Source organism: Euprymna scolopes, chromosome 22 (genome assembly GCF_053919585.1).
Source record: "Euprymna scolopes isolate OS-2025 chromosome 22, ASM5391958v1, whole genome shotgun sequence".
Taxonomy (NCBI): domain Eukaryota; kingdom Metazoa; phylum Mollusca; class Cephalopoda; order Sepiida; family Sepiolidae; genus Euprymna; species Euprymna scolopes.
Genome location: NC_136503.1, coordinates 5,730,508 through 5,757,605, shown reverse-complemented (window position 1 = coordinate 5,757,605; position 27,098 = coordinate 5,730,508). Strand labels below are relative to the sequence as shown.

Below are 27,098 nucleotides of genomic sequence, written 5' to 3'. Positions count from 1 at the left end.
GACATTTTCTTGTGTCAATCGTGTTTTGGTTTGAAAAAGGATCTTTGCTTAACACACTGATTCAATGAATACACGTTAAGAAAATACACATTCTTATTTTGTTATGAACAAATTTTCTCAATCATTAATTGGATCATCTGGAATGTTGTCGATTGCAAAGAGGATAGGTTGTTGTTGTTTTTTAAATTATAGAGTCAGTTCAGATTCCCTTTCTGCTACTGATCCACAAACCACTGACTGTCGTTATTTTCTGATAGAATAGTCAGTCAACTATTTGAATCATGCTCAATAATAATTAGCCGGAATGCATAGCAACATATTATTAGCTTTTCGACTAATTTTGAAAAGCTTTTCACTTTATATATGGCATTCATGAGTGTTAGGTAGAAATTGATCCCATTTTCCTCTAATAAGGTTGACTGTAAACTAATCTGTTATCATACTTTTTCGGTCATCTTGTACAAGAATATCCTTTTGCTGTACTAGGTATTAACAGCTTGTATTATAATAGAATTCCAGGTGTGATGTTGGATAAACAATTCTATAATTTTTTTTTTTTTTTTTTTTTTTTTAAATTTGCGTTAACCCCTAACAAGGTATATCACCATCTGGACGTTAAGGGCTACTATTTGGGACTATGCCTAGGAAAGATTTACAAGATGTTGGTTTATGTTACATTTAAACTTCTGCATATCAGTACAGTCAGGGAAGCAGGTAGCAGGAAGGGAATTCCAAAGTCTAGCTTTTCGATAGAAAAAAACTATTAGAGTAGAAAGCTTTCTAGCATTTAGAGATCTCAACAGTGAAAGAGTGTGATTTTATTGCTAAGTGGGTTTGTCGGGGATATGTACGTCGAGAGGGGTACAAGTGCAACAAGTTTACCAGAGCACAGTTCATTAAAATTTTGTAAAACAGGCACAGAGATGCAACATTGCGGCGATGGGACAGGAGTTGGAGTTCAGTTGACAAAGTGGGACCTATTGGACCCTATACAAGAGGGAAAGACTAGTGGTAGATGCACCAGCCCAGATGTGGCAACAATACTCCATGCATGGGTGAATGGGGGGGGGGGGGGGGGCTTGTAGAGGTACAGGATATTCTCACGTGTGAGTAGTCTTCTAGCTCGATATGAAAGGTAGTAACATGAAACTGGTAAAATTAACTAAATTCTTTAATAAATACATACATATATATATTTTTATTATTTGGGGTAAACAGTTACATATGGTCGCTACAAATAGCCATCTGTTTCAGTCAAAGAGACTTCATCAGGCGACGTGGAACCTCTCGACGCCAAAAAGAAAAATGAAAAATGGGATAGATTAGAGAGAAATTAAAGAAAAATGGAGCTCTTCAAAAAAAGTATAAAAAGTTCATAAAGAGTTTATAATAAATTGCGAACTCTCTAAAAAAGAGGATAGAAAAAAAGAAAAAGGAAAGATGGCATTAGAACTTATTGGAAGATATTCAAAACTTTTCCCAACAGAATGTAAATTTGAAATAAAATTAAAAATGGGTCATAATTTTATTGGGGCTGTGAGTTGTACAGGAGGGTGGTGTGGGAGGGGTTCTACTTATATTGAAGGTGTCACGGAAAGAAAAGGACTTTGCATTTGTGTAATTTTACTCCGAGAGAGTTACGTGTCGTTATGCATTAAGTTAGGAGTGGGGGGATTGACTAATGCAGACATATTAATGCTGAGGCATATATCTGCAGACATACATACATACCAAATATACAAATACATACATGTGCGAAAGCGACACAAACATACACATGTAGATATATATACATAAAAGAACATATGCACACGCAAGAATACAGCTATATGTATAGATACACAGATAATCACATATATATACAAATACGTACAAATATACAGGCATATACACACATATATATCCATATACTTATGCATGCATATACATATATACACACATACACATATATATAGACATATACAAATACAGATATAGATACACAAACACACACACACACATATATATATATATATATATACACACATACATATACACATAGACACCCACACACATATATAAATACATCTATATGAACATCTACATATGTACACAATAAATATACACAGACGAGCGTCTAGCGAAATAAACCTACATACAGAGGTACTGTTATACAGACATGAGAATATATTTAGTATCAGGATATTAAAAATTAAAATGGATTATATTTAAGATATATTTTTCAATTAAAAACTATTTATGCATGTACAGTTATATAATATGGGGGTAAAGAAGGGGTTAAATAAATATATGGTCATTTGCGAAACGTCATCGGGTGTCAGGCTCTTTTCTTCATCTAAATTATACGTAGTAAAATTTAATTATTCAAGAATTGAAACATACTAAAATGAGGTGGGGGGGAATGAGACATATATCTGTATATATATACATCCAAACCAAATATACAAATACATACATACAAGTGCGAAAGCTATGCACACATACACACGTAAATATATACATAAAAGAACATACTCATACATAAGAATAAAACTATACTATACACAGATAATCACAAGTTTACATATATACAAATACGTACAAAAATACAGACATACACACAAAAATACATTATGATGATGATTGTAACATCTTGTCAGACGAGTGCCACTCTCTCAAACCCTAATTTACCATATATGTGCTTCCGGGTTACACTAGCTTACACCACTGCATTTATATTTGCCCTCTATCGCCCCCACAACAGTGGGGTTACTATCTTTAAGAGTATATCTGAGAAAATTGACCACATACTGTCTGCTTATCCTTCGGCTAACATTCACATTTGCAGTGACTTCAATGTCCATAATGTGGAATGGCTGACCCACTCACATAAGACCGATGATGAGGGGAGGTTCTGTCATGATTTTGCCATTGCCTATGACCTCAGATTGTTCACGAACCCATCCGTGTGCCCGATACTACGGGTCAGTATGCAAGCCTTCTAGACCTTTTTCTCACAACTTCCCCTGAGCTATGTTCATGTTCCATTCTATCTCCTCTGGGATCCTTTGACCACTGCGTTGTATCAGTTGAGATAAAAATGAATTGTAATAAGTCCTCAGATGTACCTCGCCACCGTACTACATATCGATACTCTATGGCTGACTGTGATAGCTTCCGTACATTCATATCTGATCTGCCTCTGCATTCCATGTTTAAAAAGGAAGTGTCCTCTATAGTATCAAATCTGACCGAATGGTTAATTGTAGGCATAGACTGATTCACACCATCCAAAAAATTCCAACAAAAACCTAACAGCCGGCCATGGTTCTCTCCAGAATGTGCTGCTGCCATCGCGCACAGAAATCACTTTTTCCATAGCTACCAACGTAATAGATGCACTGAGACAAAAGTTGCTGCCAGCAACCACTGTAAAAGAGTAATAAAAAATGCAAGAGAGCTATATGCTCAGTCTGTTAAATCCAAAGTAGCTGATCAGCGGCTTGGTTCCCACCAGTTTTGGCAAATAGCAAACAGGATCCTGAACAAAAACGTGCGTTCTACCCCAACCATCATCAATGGACCTGAGGTCATCTCGTCAGCATCAGACAAGGCCAAACTATTTGCCAAGAATTTTGCAGCTTATTCTACCCTAAGCGACGAAGGCAATCAACTCCCCATATTTCCTCCTATAACCGACAACACGCTATGCAACATACAAATATCTGTGCGTGAGGTCGCCAAGCTAATCAAGAACCTTGATTCCAGTAAAGCAACTGGCCCTGACAGCATTCCAGTTATATTGCTGAAAAAGCTTCAACCAGAACTTGCTCCCATACTTACAAAACTAAGAAGTGCTTTCCAACACCCTGGAAAACCTCATCAGTATTAAGAATTCAGGTGATAAGTTATCTCCCTCTTAGTACAGACCAATAAATCTGTGTCATGAGTAAGTTGTTGGAATCCATATTAAATAAAGAAGTAGTCAACCACCTCAGCAGAAACAACCTTCTTAGTGACATGCAATATGGTTTCCTTTCTGCAAGATCTACAGCAGATGTGCTAACGGATATATCTCATGGAATTAGTGAATCTCTTGACAAAGGCTTCCTTTCCAGGGCAATTGCTCTTGAAATATCGAAGGCCTTCGATAAGGTATGGCATAAGGGCCTACTTCACAAGATTTCCAGCCACGGTATCACTGGAAATGTTTTCTCAATTATTAAATCATTTCTCTCCGATAGGTTCATAAGAGTAGTGGTTGATGGGCAAAAATCAGAGGCCCACAATATTAATGCTGGAGTCCCTCAGGGGTCCATCCTGGGCCCAACTCTCTTCTTGATTTACATCAATGATCTCCCAAAACACATACTTAAATCATTCGTTGACATCTATGCTGATGACACGACCATCTATGGCAACACATCAAAGGCCGTAAATGACAAAGCTCTCTCTGATTCTCTCTCCTCTGATCTTGAGCGCGTGGTACAGTGGGGGAAGAGGTGGCTGGTTACTTTTAATGCATCCAAAACCAAATCTTTACATCAACGCTCTGATCCCCATCTGGCATCAATTGAAATGGATGGCTCTCGTCTTGGGGAGGTTCCATATTTTGACAAGCTTCTGGGTTTGACCTTATTCCTGATCTGAAATGGAACACGTACATCAAATCTGTTGCCAAGGACGCTGAGAAAATGGTGGGATTCTTCTACCGCTCCAGAAGATATCTCACTACTGATTCCATTCTCTCTCTGTATAAAAAGCCAAGTACGTCCAAGGATGGAGTAGTGCTGCCACATTTGGGCAGGAGCTGCTAAAAGCAGCCTATCCTGCCTTGACAGAGTACAAAATAGACTTTGTGGCTTAGTGGGGGATGCCCTTTTCTCTTCCCTGCAGCCTCTCTCCCACAGAAAAGATGTTGCGAGCCTTTGTTTTATCATTATTTCCATGGCAAGTGATCGTCTGAGCTCCAATCTCTGGTCCCCTCCCGCCAATCTTTCACGAAAAACACCCGTCTAGCTGAAACTACTGTCATTAATTTTCCCCACTCTTTATCTGTGCCTAAATCCAAACGTAGATTCCATGAGCAGAGCTTCTTTCTTAGAAGTGCACACCTGTGGAACTCTCTTCCGTTTGCCTGTTTCCCACCTGACTACAACTTGGATGTCTTCAAGTCCAACGTAAACAAATTCCTGACAAACCGCTCTCTTAAGCTGGCAATGGTCCTGTTGTCATAACTTGGATCGGTAGAGAGCATCAGTTGTACAGCGGTGTAACTCCAATCTCATTCGTTGAACATTGTGTCACTTTCAGAGATAGAAGGCTCCTATCGCTCTTGAGATTTGTACACAGCTGGTTAACAAGTAGGTGGTCTCTACAAAAAAAGAAAAATGGATTTCATCAAACGGAAATGGAATCATGTTGTCTTTTCTAGGGCGACAATTTTATCAGTTCACCCTGTAGTGTGTAGATAGCACATTCCGATATTATCACCAACATGTACCCATAAACTTTAGAGCGTATAGTAACACACATTTATACTACATACCTTTATACCCACACACACATATATACGCTTACATAAATATCCACATTTATATAGATATATATATATACACACACACACCTTTGCGAAATGTACATCTATACGTACATAACGCACATATCCACACTAATACGCATATAAATGCAACCATATCTATAAACATATATTCACATACACAAAAATAAATATGCATGCATATATACATATCTATAATTGTATTTCAAGAAATAAATAATTTCAGATATTAATTTTATATTATGTTAATACAGATCAGTGATCTATACCAAGTAACCGTTATTTATTTATTTTTATATATGTCTATATGCACATACAAACGTGTATTCATTAACACAAATACATATATGCATATATTGTCTTATTTTTACATAATATTTATCTGTGTTATATTTGTTTTTATTCTGAGGCAAAACTTTCTATAAACATTGTTATCCGCTTTTAGATTTTTGTACTTATCTATTGCATGTAAATGTAAACCACGTGTGTTACTTTTCGTATAAGTAACTATAAACATCTATATACAAGTCAGTTTACTGTCATTTGTGGCTGGCTATATGGATTTTCATTCATCAGTTTTATCTTATTCCATTAGTATTTCCTAACAGGCATAAGGGAAAAACAAATGAACACATATCTAAGGAAATGGCAGAAACACTACAGGATGACATCCAATCTATAGTGGAATGGGGACAAAAATGGATGGTCACATTCATTGCTACCAAGACTAAACTTGTTTTCTTCAATAATTACAAGAAGCCTTCTCAGCCACCAGTAGCTATGATTAAAGATATATTACCTGTAAGCTCTTTTATCAAACTTCTCGGCTTAACGTTCACAGGGAACATGAGCTGGAACAGATACATTGAGAGCATTGCCAAGGCTGTTGCAAAGAAGATGGGCTCTCTTTACTGTACTAGAAAGCTGCTTACACCTGAAAGTATCCTGTATCTATAATGTTATCATTCGCCCATGTATGTAGTACTGTTATCACATTTTGGCTGGTGCATCTGCTACTAGTCTCTCGCTCCTTGACAGGGTTCAAAAGAGTCGCCAACCTGATAGGTCCTAAACTGTCATCAAAGCTTCAACCTCTGTCCCATAGAACTGTTGTGTCCTGTTGCCTGTTTTACAAGTATTTTAATGATGAATGCTCCAACAAACTACAAACCCTTGCACCTCTTCGACGTAAATACACCCGACAAACCTGACAGGCAGCAAAATCCCACCCCTACACAGAGATCCCTAGATGTAAGAAAGCCTTCTACTCTAATAGTTTCTTCCCCCCAGAACTGCCAGACTTTGGAACTCCCTTCCAGGTTCCTGCTTTCCCAACTACTGATATGCAGAAGTTCAAGTGTAATATGAACAGACATCTTGCTGTTCAACTCCCTCCATAGTGTCCCTGCAACTTATATCCCTCATAGTAGCCTCCTACATCAAAGTGGCACTGTGCCTTGTTTATAGTGAAAATGGAATTTAAAAAAAAATAATAATCACAAGCATGTTTATGCTTTCATCACCTGCAAACATAAGTATACTGTTATTTTCCTATATTCTTACGTTCTTTTTACTGTTTCACAAAGTTTTTTTGTTTGTTTTTTTACTTCAGTCGAAGTTCTCAGAAATCAAGGGGCCCACGACCTGGGGCTAACACTTGAAGTCTATATGAGATACATAGATATTCGAATGTTCCATTAAAGTTCTTTATCTCTCAAACACTGAGTTAGTAAAGAAATTGAGAACAATTTCCTCTTTCCAATTATCCATTTTTATACGTTGTAGTATATCTTTCATGTTGGTCTCTTGATCTTACTGGATTCCAGGACAAGAATTTATCTAGTCTGGTGGAGTATCCAGCTTCGTGCTATTACTTTAAGTAACATCACTTGGAGAAGGTGCACCATTCCTGGTAAAAGCTGTGGGGTAGCCGTAGTGAGGAGATCTTGTTTGGGCTGCGAATACTATGTGATTTTGAATATTTGGTCAGGGTTTACTTCTATGAAAAAGTATCCTCATGCCAGATTGTTCTGACAAACTCCTGTACAGAGAGACCTTAGACACTCGAGGATAGTGTCTTGTCTGTGTGTGTGTGTTGTGTATAGTTTACATTATAGTGTTATGTAATCGAGGGATTATGTCTTATTAAATATGTGCGTAAACACTAACTGAATGCTTGAAAAGTTTGGTATACAAAGATGTATACACTTTCACAGACAAAGCATGTATACAAAACGATAGGTTTTCGACTACATCATTATCACTATTTCTTTTGCCTAATCATTTAAAATATACACAGCCTTTTTCCTCTGTATATGTTAGCTTAAGCATTTTTTTATCCACTTTTCATCTAGTCATATTATACGTGTTGTAGAATTGAATTAATAATAATGAATATAAGTTGTTTATTAATTCTACAACACTTTCTTCACAGAAAGTACCAGTGAATCTGTGCCTAAACCTAAACGTAGATTCCATGAACAAAGCTTCTTTCTTAGAAATAGCGACAGCTAAGAGAGAATTTACTGAAACCACGAAAAAACGCATCGAAGCACAAAAATGAGGAACTTGTGACTTCTGGAAAATCTACAACAGTGTAGTAAATAATAGGCAATCAACAATTCTCCCACTAACCAACAATCACAAGGTTGTTTGCTCAGCAACCGAGAAGGCTAATATGCTTGCCAGTCGGTTTGCTTCAAACTCTACACTAGACCCTTCCAACCACCCCCTATCTGACTTTCCTTTGCGGACAGATGCCATGCTAGACAATCTAAAAATCACCCCTGCTCAGGTGCATGCTATCATAAAAAACCTTGACACTTCAAAAGCATGTGGACCCGATCTTATCCCAGCTGTGCTATTAAAAAAGTGCTCAGCCGAAGTAGCTCCAGTTCTCTCCAAACTCTACAACAAATGCCTTAATGAATCTTGCTTTCCGTGCTGTTGGAAAACTGCTTCTGTGGTACCAGTATTCAAGAATTCTGGCGAATTCTGACCCATCAAATTATCACCCTATTAGCCTCCTCCCACTTTTCGCCAAAATATTTGAGACCATAATTAACCATGCTCTAGTCCATCGCCTTACAGATGCTAAACTTCTGACTGACAAACAATATGGATTTAGACAAGCCTGTTCCATAGCAAACATCCTCACTATAATCTCTGAACGTATATACCACTCACTGGACAAAGCGGGGGAGGGCAGAGCGGTAGCTCTAGATATATCTAAGGCTTTTGACAGGGTATGGCATGAGGGTCTCCTCAGGAAAATTAGATCATACCGTATCACTGGTAGAATACTTAACATAATTAAATCCTTCTTAGATAAGAGAAAAATCCAGCTTGTCCTTGACGGTCGTACATCTAAACATTATGATATAAATGCGGGAGTGCCTCAAGGGTCTATCCTTGGACCTCTATTGTTCCTAATATTCATAAATGACCTCCCTGATAAAATTGCCTCTGAGATGGGTATATATGCTGATGACACCACACTCTATAACAGGCATGACAGGAAAACAAATGAACACATAACTAAAGAAATGGAAAAAACAATAGAGGATGACCTCCAATCAGTAGTGGAATGGGGACAAAAATGGATGGTCACATTCAATGCTGCCAAGACTAAACTGGTTTCCTTCAATAATTACAAGAAATCTCTGCCACCAATAGCAATGGCCAGTGACTCTTTATCTGAGAGTACATCTTTCAAACAGCTTGGCCTAACGTTCACGGGGAACATGAGTTGGAACAATTACATTGAAAGTGTTGCCAGGGGCGCTGCGAAGAAGGTAGGCTCTCTCTACCGTGCTAGAAAACTACTAACACCCGAAAGTATCCTGTACCTCTATAAGGCCACCATTCGCCCATGTATGGAGTATTGCTGTCACATTTGGGCTGGTGCATCTGCTACTAGTCTCTCGCTCCTAGACAAGGTTCAAAAGAGAGTCGCCAATCTGATAGGCCCTGAACTGGCATCTAAGCTATGATTAAAGATATATTACCTGAAAGCTCTTTTATCAAACTTCTCGGCTTAACGTTCACAGGGAACATGAGCTGGAACAGATACATTGAGAGCATTGTCAAGGCTGTTGCAAAGAAGATGGGCTCTCTTTACTGTGCTAGAAAGCTGCTTACACCTGAAAGTATCCTGTATCTATAATGTTATCATTCGCCCATGTATGTAGTACTGTTATCACATTTTGGCTGGTGCATCTGCTACTAGTCTCTCGCTCCTTGACAGGGTTCAAAAGAGTCGCCAACCTGATAGGTCCTAAACTGTCATCAAAGCTTCAACCTCTGTCTCATCGACGAAACGTTGCATCCCTCTGCCTGTTCTACAAGTATTTTAATGGTGAATGCTCTGGCAAACTGCAGACACTTGTGCCCCCACGATGTAGACACCCTCGACGAACCCGACAGGCAGTTAAATCCCACCCCACTTAGTTCTACTGCAGTATTTTCTTTCCCAGAACCGCTAGACTCTGGAATTCCATTCCAGGTTCCTGCTTCCCCAACTGTACTGACATGCAGAAGTTCAAATGTAACGTGAACTGACATCTCGCTGCCCAAATCCCAACATAGTACCCCAGTAATTGTTGACCCTGATATTACACCAAAGTGGCAATGTGCCTTGTTTGGGGTGAAAATGTAATTTAAAAAAAAAAAAAAAAAAAAAAAAAAAAAAACTGCACGTCTGTGGAATTATCTTCCGTTTTCCTGCTTTCCAGCTGACTACAATATGATTGTCTTCAAGTCCAACGTAAACAAGTTCTTGATGAGCCGTTCCACTTAAGTTAACAAATTTACTAAATTTCCATTACTAACGATTACTATATTGTCCAATTGACTACTGTACACTCTTAACCCTTATCTTTGAGTGGTCTCTGGCCTTGATAATTGGTTATGCCTATGTAAAAAAAAAAAAAAATAGACGGTCAGTGTCAAGAAAATTCAATAGAGTATTTAAAAGTTCTATGGTTTGAAAGCTGTTATATGAAATTTATTTAAAGTAAATAAAGGTTGAAAACTAAAACTAATATAGAGAAATCCGCTAATCTTAGAAAATCTTTGGAATTGCCCATCAGCACCCTAGTTCACGACTAAGAAAAGTATTTAGATGGAAAATGTAGCGTAGCTAACATATGCTTGGAAGATTGGAATATGAAATCATGACAGTGCGACAAACATGTGTTCTACAAAGAAACTTTCCAATGAATGTCTTACTCATTTAGATGATGACGTAGGATTTTTTCTTTTTTAAACGCATTCAGAATATGCTTAAATCGCTAAAAAAGCATGTGTGCATATGAAGATTTCTGATAGAAAAAGGGAGAAGATTATTTTAAGATAAAATTGTGAATGAGAATTCATTTTTATTAGAGGAACCATGAAAAATGTTGTTTGGGCAAAGTTTCTGAAATTTGATCACATTAAATGCTGTAGTTTGTCTTGACTAAAAAAAAATAACAACCATGAAACTAAATGCTGTTAAATTTTTATTTGCAACCACCTTTGATCTCTCTCTGCCCCATATATTCGTTAATCAGTTTATTTTTAATTCCTGTTTTACTAATATATTTAAATAATTTAAGTTTTATTTTATTTTTTTAAATGTTATTTAAAATTTAGTTTTGTAAGCTATTTAATTAAGAAAATATGTTTTCTTCTTTTGCAGGTTCATCTATGAAACAGAACAGTTCAATGGAGTTGGTGAATTGTTAGAGATTTTAGGCAGGTAAGTTCAGAAAGCCATACCAGAGTTCATGGTAAAATTAAAAGAATTCTTGAATAGAAAAATTTACCAAACTGAATTCCCTTGTAAAAACCAGAATGCGTTTAATTAACATTTGTTCAATCTGTTTTAATTTATGACTGGGGTATAATTTGTTGAAAATCAAGTAAGTCTATCCAGATATAAAATAAGCAGAAAAGTTTTCACTAAAAATGAATATTCCTAAATAGATTTTTTGTTGGTGTTCGATGACCTTTTAATCATTATAAGCTTATCCCAGGTCAGTATGTATTGTATTAAAATGAAAACACTCATTGAAATTGAAAGTAATAGAAATGAATATTTAATTAGTGAAATGTGCTTTTGCAAAGCAATATGTAAATTAGTTAACCATATTATTTCGATTGCATACACATAATCCACACAATATTTTTCTCCTATTATATATACTTGAAATCAGCATTTTAATCTCCCCAGAATATTTTTATGCAATAAATTTTTGAATCATGAAACCCACACATGACGGAAGTTAGCATGCAATTTACACATGAACATAAACAAACCCCTCATTCACTTGTTGAACCATGCATAGACCTGTACTTTGGAGACCAGGTGGGCTGACAAGCCATAAGAGTAAAATATTGTTTCTTTGAAAGGCGGCTTGCGGTAACAGATTAAAGCGACAGAAAGCCTTCTTCTCTAATAGTTTCTTTCCTTGAACTACTATACTTTGGAATTTCCTCCCAGTTCCCTGCTTCCTTGACTGTACTGACATGCAGAAGTTCAAGTGTAATGTGAACAGACATCTTGCTGCTGAACTTTCTGCATAGTGTCCCTGTAGATTTATTCAATTATGTCCAAGTGGCACTGTGTCTTGTTTGAGGTGAGATAATAGTAAAAAAAAAAAAATATAAAAAAAAAATGAATAATTCTGTAACCTTATAATAAAAGCAATTTTATATATATATATATATATATATATATATATATATATATATATATTCTGGGACCAGTTGTGAAATTAATGTTTTTCTTTGCTTCATTTACCAACTCATATAAAAAAATATTTGTGTTTGTTCTTGAGACGATTTTTTTCTTCAATTACCAAACTAATCATCATCGTATTTGTTCAACATCTGTTTTATATGTTGGCACGTCAGACCATTTGAGAATTGTGATGGGGAATATAACCCAATTTTATAACACTCGAATTCATACATTAAAAATAACTAGTGGAACCATTATATAATTATTATTATTATTATTATTTTTTTTTTTTTTTCATGCATGGTATTAAGTAAATTATCTTAGAAAATTTCAAAAAATAAATGTTTTTTAACAGTATCTATATATTAATAAATAATTTCAAGTAAGTATGTTGAAAACCATTAATCAAAGTTTATTTTTTTGAAAGGGGAGGAGGCAACTAATGAGTTTAGTATAAAGTATTTGTGGAAATGTACAGGGGTTAATTTGTCAGTCTTTCTAGGGAATAAATTTTTTTTATGTCTTTCTGGAATCACCAGAGCCTGTTTCATATAAATAATTAAGCGAAAATTAAGAAAATTTTTAGATATTTGTCAAAACATTGCTATTTTGGGAGCATTTTAGTCCCCAAGGACATTTCTCTATAAATATGTACAGCATAGCACCACTCTTTTCCCAGGATTACTCCACCATTAATCCACACGATTTAAGGGAGCATAAAGTAGCCTTTTTTTTTTTTTTTTTTTTTTTTTTTTTCCCCCTCAAGTCTTTATAACGTGATTCAACCAAGGATTGAACTCTGTCATTAGCAAACACTCTTACCATCTTGCCAAATGTGTCTAACATTGTGAATGTTACACGATATAATCATAATTTTATGCGAAATACTTAGAAAATTTGACAATTTTTAATAAATTCTGAACGCTAACACGAGAGACTAAAAAATGCATAGTTTCTTATTAACATAATTTCAACTGTTTATGGCAAAATTTTACTTTCCATTTGGAATTAAAGGCAGACAAAATGTCAGTATTTTATGAAGCACTTGTAGATTTTTAAATCTACTCGTCCTGATCTCAAACGATGTTGGTTTCAGGCTATAGATTATTCAACCCTTGCTTCACTATAGATTCCCCGTACAATTCACCCTTACAGGAGGTATTCATATTCTCTCAAGACTGAAAGGACGCCTCTCATATATATATTATTAAACTAAAACTGGGTTAATAAATGTTTGTTTCGCTAAGACTTTTTTTTAATCACAAAATATATGCTAAAATATTTCTCTTTGATTGACTTATGTTTGAATTCAGTGATAGTAGATCTGAGTGTGAGAGTAAAAATTCCTTTCATTAAAACAATTTAACCCAGGCTCAATGGGTGATCAAACGGTTCACTTGTATATGCTTTTTTTTTTTTTTTTTTTTTCCCCCCTATTTTTGGCTTGCATTAATTCTATTTTATACTTTTTTTTTCAATAGATTGATGGTAATTTGTTCTAATATCCTGTTCACTTATAACATACCAACCTTCAAAGTCTCCACTGGTGCTACCAGATCAGGCTGTCTGAAGATATTGGTTTTCTGAGATAAAATGCATCTAACATTGATGTTTTGTTTCTTTCCCCTTTTGCAAAACTTATGTTCTGCAAAATACAAAAACAACCGCCCACCTGTCCTCCCCTTTTCCTTTTCTCTCTCCCCCACTTCCCGACTAGTTTCCTTAGTTGAAATGTACCAAACATTAATATTATAACTCTTTTCCCTCTTTCATTGCAAGGCAGGGAACAAAACAACAAAATCCACTATAAGGCAACTAGTGATTTAAGATAAAGAGTGAAGAATAAAAACATTGTACAAAATAATCAAACCAAACTCCAGGAATAAATATTTGAAGATGTAAAGAATTTGAAGCATAAAGCCTTTTTCCAAAATTACTGGATTCAACATTAAATAATCTGAAAAGGGTTGATATGCTGTAAAGCAAATCAAATCCTCCACATTTGTCATCTGCTATAAACAAGCCTATTTATAATGCTAAGCATATTTATGTGATTAATATTTCAAATAAGCCTCTAAGAAATACATTTATTTTTTAGAGAGTTGAATTCCAATAAATTGATTAACTGAAGAGATTTTATTAGAATGTCTTTATTTATGCAGAAAAAGAGGAGGGGGAGATCTGACTGTATGATAGTGACTGGAAGAAAATCTTTTTATGTGAAATAGACGTTATTCAATTCATATGACATTTTGGTTCAATTTCTACTTTCTTCAAATGACCTATAAATGACGAGAGAAAAAATCTATTGTTGATTTAGAGATATTTAAAATTAGTAAGAACCAGAGCCAAAAATTGAAAGAAAGATGAAAAATATATGGTAGAAGAAAAGAAATTTGAATAAGTTTATATTGACTCTGCGGAATGAAATGCATTGTCAGTTGAATGCCATCTTTTCTATTTTCAATTCCCATGAATTGACATAACAGCTACTCGGGGAATGTTGATTACCAGAAATGCCACTTAGATCTGAATAATACACTTAAGAAGACTTGCATTCCATTCTTTTATTGGTCATCTCTTCTCTGATGTTCCCATTTGTCAGACGACAATTCTGTTTAGACAATCAGAATTGAAGCTGATGCTATCGTGGCTATTATCGGACAGATGACTTTTGAGGTCAGATAAATCTTGTGTGTAAAGCTAAAATCATGTTGAAGAATGGTTTCCCATTAGCTCACCAAAGTTAAGCAGCATTGAATCTGGTCATATTTTGATGGGTGAATATTTGGGTCTTCCAAGTGCACTAAGTAAAGCTTCCATATTGGTGTACAAGTGAGCACTAGCTTTGTTTAGAGTTATAACTATTAACAGACAAATGTCCTGTCCCTAGTATTTTACTTGGGAGTCACCATTTATCAAGGCCTGAAGGTCACTCGAGGATAAGAGTTAATGAATGTAAGTTGGTAGTATAGTAATCGTTAATGGTGTAAATTGGGTAGACTTTTATTTATGAAGAACCATAGATAGGAGTTCAGTGCAGGCAATCTGGTCAACTTACAACTGAGAATAAGCATCAGGTCTAAGAGCTTACTTCTATTAGTTAAAAATTTGCACTTTTGACCAAATTTTATCAAACTGGTGGGGAGGGTGTATATAATTCTAGCAGAAGTAGGGCCTTGTTGAGTTTTAGGTTTTCCATTTTATCTTGTATGTTAAATCTGTTTATGGCTTTGTTTCTCATATTTTGCATTGTTATTTCTTTGCTTTAGCTCCTTCCTCTTTCTTATATGGGAGCTGAAGTTCAAATCCAAAGGGTCTATTGTATAAACTGTAACTGGAATAAGTATGGACATCTCTCGTAACTATGATTAACAAAACAAAAACTTGTATTTAATGAATTATTTCTAAGTAGTAGTACCTGCCAACATTAGATATGCCAGAAAATGTCCATTTGCCATTACAGACAAACCAATATATAAATGGAGATGCCCAGTTCAAGTTCTGTTGGAATTACTGCATCATTTCCACTAATACGGAAAGGATGAACGTGTGTGTGTGTGCGTGTGTGTGTTACTTTCCAGCTGTAAGTTAGATTGATTCTCAAGCGTTGGTAATGCAATTAGTCTACAATGAAAATTCTGAAATGACACCAATCTTTCTTTGCTAATCCTGGTAATGTTTCCAATCATCCTGGAATTTTTCCATGCCATTCGATTTGAGCAATGCCGGTTCATCATGTAGTTGAGATTGCGCAACCTTTGCTTCACTATAGATTCTCCATAATGGCACCCTTATTTTGTATTTAACTGATGGCTGTATGTGTAATATGACTTTAAGCATTAATTTCCTTTTTTTCTTTTTTTTTTTTTTTTTTTTTTTTAACTATGTATCTAAAATCTGAAGATCGTGGCATATTTATCTCCCTCTTGTGGCGAGAACATGTGACATAAGGGTTGGCAAAGTGAGATTGAAGAGCCATCACTCTTGGGGAGGAACATTGTGGTCTGCAGAAAATGTCTGAACAACTTTGTCACTATTTCCCAGTAGGACAACCTTAAATGATAAGCAATAAACTAACCCCTTCTTAAAGAGAGAAAGCTAATCCTAGGAGGATGGACCTCCTAGATCTTCACAGGACCACCAACAATAGGGAAAAGACTAATTCAGAAATGATATAGACTCTGTTGATTTTGGGACCGAAGGAAAAAAAAATCCCTTATCTGGTTGACTTATTAGTGTTGAAATGGCTTTTATGCATCAAAGAATTTTGAACAGCTTTTGTCCATTTTAGGAGGAAAGAAATTACTCACAAACAAGAAAAATTGGATCAAAATGAAATGAGTGAAAGATTTTTGATCATCTCATCAAATTTACTTTAATAGCAAGAAGGCTGTCTGAACAGACAACTAGACATGTACACACACATACCCTCTCTCTCTCTCTCTCTCTCTCTCTCTCTCTCTATATATATATATATATATATATATATATATATATATATATATATATATATGAGAGAGAGAGTGTGTGCTGTTTCTAACCGGAGATGCAATTAAAGATGTTTTATGCTAAAATGAAACTTTTGACTATATAAAAATTATTATAAACTGCACCAAGCCACATAAATATTTCTTTAAGAAATATTTATTATTACGTATTATTGAGCACTTTTGAAATCATTGGTTTTAAGTTTATACATGCATCTGAACTTGATTACTATGAATTAAAAGAAAAGATATTTGACGCTTGGACAGCAGCTAATCATGGATATGAGACCTTTACTTTTTTAATAACAGTTGTAAAGAAAACTGATTTCTGCCGAATTGTTGAGCTTTACATCCTAGTTTTTGTTTTTTTGGTCTGATGGAGGGGAGAGTGGCTCTTTTTCCCCACACATTCACACTATTTCAGCTTTTTTTTTTTTTTGTGTCACTGACCATTCACATCCCTTCATAATGTGTGTGTGTGTATATATATATATATATATATATATATATATATATATATATATATATGCAAGTGTCTACACGCTTACTCGATATTTATAAATAATCTGGAAGAAAAAATATTTTTTTTAATCACTCTTCAACCTTCACATTCTCGTACCATGTTACTTGTGAACCATGCCTCAATTTAAGATTACTTTCACCTGTCAATATTTATGTTTAAAATAGAAACATGACCAATTATTAAGCACATGGCTCTCTCAAATTGGTTTTATTAAAATAATTGTAGTAAATTTAGTTCAGGTGTTCCCTGCTATAATTTTATTTGTCCGGAGTCACAAAAAAAAAAAAAAAAAAAAAAAAAACTGGTTCAAATGTCATTGATCTGCAGTGGAACTGTCAAGTGTGTGAGAGAGAGTGTGTGGGAGGAGGGTGGTTGAGATAAACCTGTTGGCCTAGAAACTGTATGCAAGTGTTGATCAATTGAATGACTGGCCATCATCCTGTGTTCACAAGAAAGGCTGAAATGAATTGTCTTCGTCTGTTAGGTTCAGGTTGCATGTGAAAACACTAATGTAGGTGACAGCCACTCTCTCTTCAAACCTTGTTAATCAAGTAACTACCATTTGTAGATGTGCTGCATATGTGAATTCCTCTTGTGGCATATGATTTGCTTATTAAATACAGATGAGGTCTGCAAGGTTCAAATCCTATTGTATCCATCACTGTTGGGAAAGACATCTTCTCTCCACCCTCAGATGTTAGTTTTAAGCAAAAAGTAACTTATGTTCAACTAGTTATATACGATTGTTTAGATATTAGCTAGCATTAAATAAACAAGATGTCTGATCCTTCCTCCAGATTTATGCAATTTCCCTGCATTTTACTAAAAACAAATTTGTCCTTTTTTAATAAAGCTGTGTTGTATATTTTAGTGGAGTCAAGCAACCCACAAATTTAGAGGACTTTTAAACGAAGCTGAAGATAAAAAAAAAAAAATTCTATTTTACTTCAATCCCGAGAGAAAGAGAACAAAGACATAAATGTTTATTCCAATTCTATATTAGCTAACAAATAAATTGAACATTTATTTTTATAGCATTTGCAAACTCAACATGGTGTAAATTTGACCAAAGTTCATCGCCTTGAAAAAAAATATTCGTTTTTTTTTTTTTTTTTGTTTTTTTTTTTTTTTTTTTTTTTTTTTTTTTTGTAATGCTCATGCAGACTAACAACCAAACGGAGAGCTTTCAAATTATTTAAATAACAGAAAAAAATATGAATAAGGAAGATTTGGTAGAGGAGGGTATAAGTTTCTATGCATAACAAAAAAAAAACCACATCTGTATTGCTTTGCTCCTTATCCATATCAGATAGTCTTTCATGTTGACTTGAATTATCGTATCAGTGAAGTTCCATTCATCTTAGTTGAAAGTAATTTTTCGATGTCAGTCTATTGTTTTTACTGTTACGGTGTGATTTCTTTCCTGGCATGGTTTAGATTGAATAAATGTAAAACTTTTTTTCTTGGAATTCTGTTTGTCTCCAATAAATCGATAAGATGAATTCTTTCTTCGGGCATTTTTGGCTCTGCAGATATTCTGTTATTATTTGTGTTGACCGTTGCTTTCTTATTGCCGCTTGTGGTTTTAGTGACATCTGTCAAGAGTTAACAAGTTCAACATATACTTCTCATGCTTACATTTGGATGTCAACAACTTAAGCAAACCTGGAGGGGGGGGCATTTTATGTAAGGTGTGTTTACCTTGCAAAATGTACTTCTGTTCACAAGATGTATAGGGTGTTTTTTTTTTTTTACTTGACAACTTTTTCTTTAATTGCAGATTTGGCAACTATCGGTTATTTTGAGTTCAACTTGGAAGAAGAGAGAGTGACACCTGAGCAGTGTTTGCAAATGATATGATCAATTTACTGCAAGAAACATTTGATGAATGAGTAATTTCATCAAATGAACATCAAATAGTCACCTTGTTCCTGCAATTTAACCCCATTAGATTATTTTCTTTGGGGATATGTAAAGTCCCATCTCTACATTGATAAACTACACACAATAGACCATTAGGAAGACAATATTTGATGCATCATTGCCAAAATACAGCGTAATTTAATGCATATAGTTTGAAAGTTGAACCTCTAGAGATACCATATAAGCATGAGCCAAAATTGTAGTTAAATTATAAATCCTGATAATTATGCCAAAAATAATTCTTTAGAATAAACCACATATTTGTATAAAAAAAAAATATTTTTCTGTAATTTATTTAAGTTTTTGGGATAGTGAATCAAAAAAATTATAACTTTTTGGAGTATTGATATTAAAATGAGATTTTTTTGCCTATTTTCTCTTGCCAAAAACGGTTTTATTTATTTTTTGTTTTTGTTTATAACTTAATATTCATATTAATGATAAAATAATATTTATTGATTTTAGACTATCAGTATGACTAAATCATCCCACACGAGTGTATTTTTATGTTTGTGAAAATATATCCACATATATATATATATATATATATATATATTATTATTATTTTTTTTTTTTTTTTATTATGGGGGAGGCCATCCCCACCTTTTAAAAAAACACTCAATATTTAGAAATTATAAAAAAAATGAAATTGGTAATTGTATTGGAATCAGGAATTTAAAACAGAATTTCTTTGTCTAAATTTTTACTTAACTATTCATAACTCCCACACTTCATTATTTTTATGATGAATGACATGAATTTTCTGAAGTTGGTTAAAGTGACATGGCTAGAACTAATCAGAATACACTGCATGCGTTTCTCAAACTGCCATCACTCACATGATCGTGTGCACCTTATCAAACGGTTTATCTGTAAGCCAAATTTCAACTCTGTAGTTGTTGAAAAGAACCACAAACGGCATATTTTTCATATCTGGATTGTTTGTGCATTTATATGCATGTGTATTAAATTTATGATCTAATCTTATGCATATACACATTTTTTTGGGACATAAATCCCTAATCATCCGCTTCCTCGTTTGCTGAAAGAATTTTTGTTACCGAAAGTTTTAAACAGTTGAATGTTTCTGTTTGATGTTGTTGATTTTGTGAAAGAATCACCAAATCAATTCCACTTTTTTCTTTTCCCTCTTCTCTCCTTATTTCTCTCAGTATTTTTCTTGGTCATGTGTAATGTCGCCATGTCCGCTGTAATGATATTGGTTTTTATGAGTAAGCTATAAATTATATCTAATCTTGTATTTTCCAGTCATTGATTTATATTGTACGGCGAATATTACCACCGTTTTCTATATTCTATTAAAAAAGTTTCCGTTTAAATTTTAAATGCCATTATTAAAAGAAGCTTGTTTCTCCAATCTTAGATGCAAAAGTTCCAAAGTGTCATTTAGTAACATAGGCTGTTACTTTCGATGTGAATGCTTCATTCTTATCAAAGCAGGGCCAACTTACTTGTTGAATTTTACTAAAAACTATTGATAAAGCCACTTTTCTGAGGACTTTGTTCGAAGCATCTTAAGATGTCTTTTCTGACCAGCATTTTAAATTCGTAGTTTTTGGATTCTTCAGATGACTTACTATTCTCATCTTGAATGTTATTTTCACAACATTTTCGCGCCGATGTATCTTGTCCAACTCTGGAATCTACACATAATGTCGAACGGAATCATTTATTTAATCCACAGAGGTAGCATGCTTTCATTGTGTTAGCGATGACTTAAGTAGAAGTCCTAAGTAATTCATAATTGTATTTTGAGTGTCTTCTGCACTAAGGATTGAACTTTTAACCTCTAGGAATGTAACTTTACAACTGAATTTTACCAAGTACTCTATCCATTTGGCACAGAGCCTTATAGGCCAGTGAATAGAGTACTTCATAAAATTCGCTTGTAAAAGTTAAACTTTTGAAGGTTGAATTCTCAGTGTGGGTGACACTCAAAGTACAATTGTGAATTACTTAGAACTTCTACCCAGTCATGGCTGATGGAATGACGGCATGCTATCTTCTTGGATTAAATAAAGGTTCTGTTTGAGATTTCATGCAGATTCCAGAGTTCAACACCTGAAGGTCAGAGGTTAGATCAACCAAAACATTGTAAAAAAAATAAAAAAAACACTCAAGATAAAAACAGTAGTTCGAAGAATAATACGAAAATCAAATCTCATCTCAAAAATTCAGAAACTATGTTTTAAATGTTACATAGTTCAACAACAGCAAAAGTGATATGTGAAAATTTCATTTCAAAGGTAAACACACTTTTGATACGATAATTATATGTAAACCAAAAATCTGTGTGTCTGTCCCCTCATCAGTCGTCAATCATTAGTCTGCAAGTAAAATCAATGATAAAAGTTTTGGAATCAGCAGATTCTTGTGGATGTTACGACCTAATTTTTTTTTTTTTTCTTTTTTTTGTGTGTCTGTTATAATCATGAAAGTTTTGATAATTTGTTTAATGGTATATTATTTCATGCTTGGAATCTTTTTTACTTCTGCCAAAGTGATTATGTTTTAAGTTGAGTTTGTTGATTTTTAACTTTGTATAGCCTAGCATCCACATGAGTTGACCGATTGTCACCAAACTTGGTTAAAATATGGTTCATGGTTTAACTTTTTACTGATTTTATTTTAAGATATCTAGATCATGGTTATGGTAAACGTGGACGTCACATATTTGTGTTAACTTTGGTTCATCATTGAGACTTGCTACGTAAAGCCATGATAAGACTTTAGCCCATCCTTACATTGTCAGATAAAAGTATGCAGTCTCAAAACTGATGTTGTTGAAGTTTAAAATGTTTTACTTTGAGAAACAAATTCTTAGAGTAACAGTAATTGTACTATTTCACTGATAATCAGGTAAAATTGAGAGATTCTTATAATTCTCACGTTTCATTAGTATATGAAAGATATTTTATAGCCAGGCAATGCTGTGTAAATTTCTCAAGTCATACAAGGAAACTTTGACTCAAATTATTGCCTTCCTGAACTTTTCCTGACATGCTTTTTTAGGTTAAAAAGGAAGACAATAAAACGTTCATTTCTTACGTCATTAACCCATTTTTTTTGTTTGTTCCATTGTTTAATAACAGACTATTTCATTTATATTCCAATTCACTATTCATTTCTGTGATAATTCTCCAAATTTTAAACACTCTTACATATTTCAACGTTAGGTTTTTTTTTTGGTTTTTTTTTTGGTTTTTTTTTATTATACTTTTAAAAAAAAAAAAGAAGACTAGTGCGTTCACTACTGATCTTCAATATATTTCCAACATTTCAGTGGATAAACTTATAATTTGAAATTAGTTTTATTTTATTTTCTTTGTTGCTAAAAAAAACAACTGTGATACCTATATGGACGATTATGCATGGCCACTGAGTATTTTCTAGAAATTACCAAAAACAGTAATTTTTTTTTTTTTTTTACAGCATTGGTTCTAGTATGGCAATTAGTCATTTGGATCCAGAAATCCTTATGCCATAATTAAAAGCTAATTTCCATTCTAAAAATAATTCTGTAAACATTTAACTGTTCTCAGAAGTTCATATTTGGCTCAACATGTTTTACATGCTGACATGTGTTGAATCGCTTTTAGATATTGATTTCCAAACTAACCTATCTCTGACTAGGTCTATATTTATCTTTCTCTCAAATGAATTCTTATTATTTCAATATTTTCCTTGACCTTCCTCTGTCAACTGACCTTGCAACAACAGTAACAAAACAGTAACAGCAGTGACACTCACCTTCCTCCGATCGAGGAAGGGTGAGTGTCATGCGAATATGAAATTCACAGGTGCTTCTACATATAAGCCAAACACTCGTCCATTCATTCTCCTATTCTGCACATGTTTCTCCATATTTTATCCAAATTTAATTTTCCTTTGAGGTCATCAGACCTAAGCATGTCTTTAAGACTCGCATTACGCATCCATTGCATCATTCTTATATTTCTTTCCATGAAACACACATCCTCAACTCTCACTGGCCAATTTTCACTTCTATACATCATCACACTGCATGAACACATGGCTTATAGATTCTTACCTTGATCAACAGACGTAATGCTCTACTAGTTAGTAATGGCAGAAACTCTATAAACTTACCTCTAATGGTATCCCCAAGCTAACAAAACTTCTGAACAACCTTTGTCATCCAAATTACTTATTTGAGTTCTCATCTGTCTCCATTGTATTACAATTCTTGCACACAAATTCATTATCATCTCCCAACTACAACAAAGTTCTAACCCCTTTTCTAAAATTGAACAGAACTTTTGTTTTTCTGGAATCTTTCCAATCCTACAACGACTGGTCATCACTTTGGTCTTGGTAACATTCATTCAGGTTTTTATTTTACATAGCTTTCCTCCAAGTTTTTAACTTAACAAGTACCCCTTCCATTGTTTCAGATGCAAGCATAAAGCATCTCTTTCAATTTATAAAAAACTCTCTGGACAACGCTTCTAAAACGCATGAAAATCAAGATTCGTTACAGATCGCTGATATATTCTGATTTTAACATTAAACCTGTCATAAAGTTACACAAAGATGTTCAAACAAAAAAGTGATCAATACAAGTTCCAAATTTATAGATTTTACAATTCAATCATAAAACCTCTAACAAATTTAGATAGTTCGACAATTTTTAAAATGTTATTTTTTCCCGTCTTTTTAACTTCTGCTTCATCCTCTTTGAAGATACTCATTCAGAAGATTTTTCTTTAAATTTTGATATTTTAATACATTTACATTGTGAGGTGTTTTTGCAATCACCCGTGTAACAGATAAAATACTAGGTAAAATTCAGCTCTAAGCAAAACATTTCTAATAGTTGCTTGTTCAATCCTTAGGCAACACTGAAAATACAATTACAAATTACTTAGGACTTCTACTTGGTCATCGCTGATAGAATGAGAGTATGCTATCCCTGTGGATTAAATAAAGGGTCCCATGCAAGTTCAATAAGATACACCTGAAGAAGGTTGGAGGTTACATCGACCAAACTGTTATGAAAATAAGTCAAGATGAGAACAGATAATACGAATTATTGTTCTTCATCTTAAAAATTCAGAAACAATATTTCAATATCTCATGCTTGGCTTTGAATCGTATGATGTCAATCACATGATTTTGTCATCCATTTGACATCTTCCTCTTAAGTTTTTTTTTTTTTTTTTTTTTTTTTTTTACCGGACAGGATGTGGCATTGTATTAAGGATATAGTGTTTACCATTCTTCAGCCTTCAAAATGTCCGTCTGTCTCTACAGATCCTCGGAAAATGGGTGATCACCATGTCCTCTTGATGCTAAAAAAGAATAACTGTGCTTCCTGTATAGCCGACTATGCATGACCACTGAGTATGATTAATATGGAATCTTTTTTCAAATTTGATACAGTGTCGCTACTAAGAGCTTATTACATTCGTACACCAGTCTATGATAGGAGATTACTCTTTGTAAATGCATTTGTTTAATCACTAGAAATAAGAATTATCATGTGTTAATGAAATGTTAAGCATTCAATAAAGTTAATTATTTTATGCAACATATTTACAAATTTAACTTGATTGCGATTCTCCAAAGAATGGAAATTTGGCTTCTGTCCAAATTCCTACAGAAGAAATGTTGCAAGCCTGTCTCTACTCTATTGTTATTTTCATGGCAAGTGTTCGACTGAGCTCCAATCTATGCCCCCCCCACCTCACCAATCTTCTACAAAAAAGCACTTGTCTAGCCAAAATCACTATCAATACATTCTCCTACTCTCTATTGGTACCTAAACCTAAACATGGATTCCATGAACAAAGCTTTTTTCCTAGAACTGCCTGCCTGGTCTGCTTTCCAGCAGACTACAATATCGTCTTCAAGTTCAACGTAAACAAGTTCTTATTGAACCATCCTTGTTAATAATCTAATCATACCAAATTACCATTACAAGCGATTATTACAGTGACTACAGTACACATATTAACCTTTATCCTGGAGTGGTCTCTGGGCCTTGATATGTGGTAGCTCCTTTGTAAAAAAAAAAAAAAAAGAGAAAAAAAAATATATTGCACTATACCTTTTTCTATCTCTCTCCTCCTCCCCAGTATTTTTCATCATCTCATGTTAGCGTTTATGCCCTACTTTGTCATAATGAACTTTTTATCTTGGAAATTTGTGTAAATCTATACCTGTCTGTAACTTTTCTTTTTTATCACTGATAAAAAATTGAAAGATAACAAAATGAATACAGAAATATTTCATACATTTCTTTTAATTCATGACTGTATCGACTTAATTGTAGGAGTTTTTTTGTTGTTTGTTTACTTTAATTTTTTTACTTTTTTTATCAAATTTTATTTTGTAAGATTTTGAAAGTTAAATTTAATTCTGACGTCGTTTCCTGATTAAATTATTAATTGAACCAAATTGTTATAAAACTATAATTTTATTACAGTAATGTTGTTTTATTCTATTTCTAAACTGATTGAATGTAAATAACTTCCATTATTTTTTGTCAACTATTAATAAAAGATTAAAATGGCTGACTTGTTTACTAAGAAACTGATATGCATTCTGGTGGATTTCATTTCATAATCCCATTCTTTAATAGGTGCTATTGCACTTTTTATTTCAATACAGATTAGATAAGTAATAAAACGATCAGTATACAATCTAGACTCTCCTTCCTGGACAGGGTTCAAAAGACAGTCGCCAACCTGATAGGTCGTGAACTGTCATCAAAACTTCAACCTCTGTCCCATCAACGAAATGTTGCATCCTTTGCCTGTTTTACAAGTATTTTAATGATGAATGCTCTGGCGAACTACAAGCACTTGTGCCCCTTCGACATAGATACTCCCGACAAATCCTATCCTTTCATAGGTCACTAGGTTTGAAAAAGCCTTCTACTCCAATAGTTTCTTCCCCAGAAATGCTAGACTTTGGAACTCTCTTCCAGGATTCTGCTTTCCCAACTGTACTGACATGCAGAAGTTCAAGTGTAATGTGAACAGACATCTTGCTGCTCATTCATAATATCCCTGCAACTTATGTCCCCGACTTCAAAGTGGCAATGTGCCTTGTTTGGGGTGAAAATTAAAAAAAACAAAAAACAAAAAGTAATTATTAATAATGTGTAATATAATATATGCAGACATTGATTATGTTGAGGGTCAGCACTTTTTGCTTTAGGAGTCTAATGAGATTTTTAAAACGATTGGCAGTTTAATTGAAGAGTCAGCAATTTTGTCAAAGAAAAAAAAATCACATTATTTTCATCTGATTTAAGCCTCCTACCCCATTAATGACACAGAGGTTGATATGCAGTAAAATTTGTCCATCACTGATATTTGAATACTTTTATTTAAAAAAAAAACAAACAAAAAAACATATCTTTAATCTTCAATCAACAGAAATATAAAAATATTTTCCCAATGATTAGCTTGATTTAAAAAAAAAAATGCCTAACTGCCTTTATGCCATATTTTTAAAAAATCCTTTAATTGAAAGACATCTGCCTATTTTGATTAAACTTTAACAGGTGCAAACTTTTCCAACAACTTTGCCATCCACATTTTTGGTTGAAGTTTGGGTGTGCCCGTTGAATATCCTTTCATGCTTTATTTATAAACATGAACCCAACCCAAAGTTTCATAGATATATCTACATTGTAAATATCTCGTCTTCATAAAAACATTTGTCCATGACAGAATTTAAGCTGCTACTCTTGTAACATACAAGATCAAAGTGTTGTATCTGTTCTTCAGACGCTGCACTTCAATTTCTTGTTCTCTCTCTGTGGAGGAGAAATCATTCATGACGGAGACAATTTTTATTTCTGTTCCTTTTCTTCCCGTTAAAAAACGACCCTGGAATTTAACTTTG

The 27,098-nt window shown here is 34.0% G+C and overlaps 1 protein-coding gene across 2 annotated transcripts in view; it reads left to right on the top strand.

The window, feature by feature from the left end:
• LOC145243865 (serine/threonine-protein phosphatase 2A 56 kDa regulatory subunit alpha isoform-like) overlaps positions 1 to 27,098 on the top strand; it is a 381,258-nt gene that overhangs the window by 285,025 nt on the left and 69,135 nt on the right. For both annotated transcript variants that reach the window (XM_080106935.1, XM_080106934.1), the window contains exon 6: positions 11,220 to 11,279. In XM_080106935.1, coding sequence (XP_079963061.1) covers positions 11,220 to 11,279 — 60 coding nt within the window. The remainder of the gene's footprint in view (positions 1 to 11,219; positions 11,280 to 27,098) is intronic.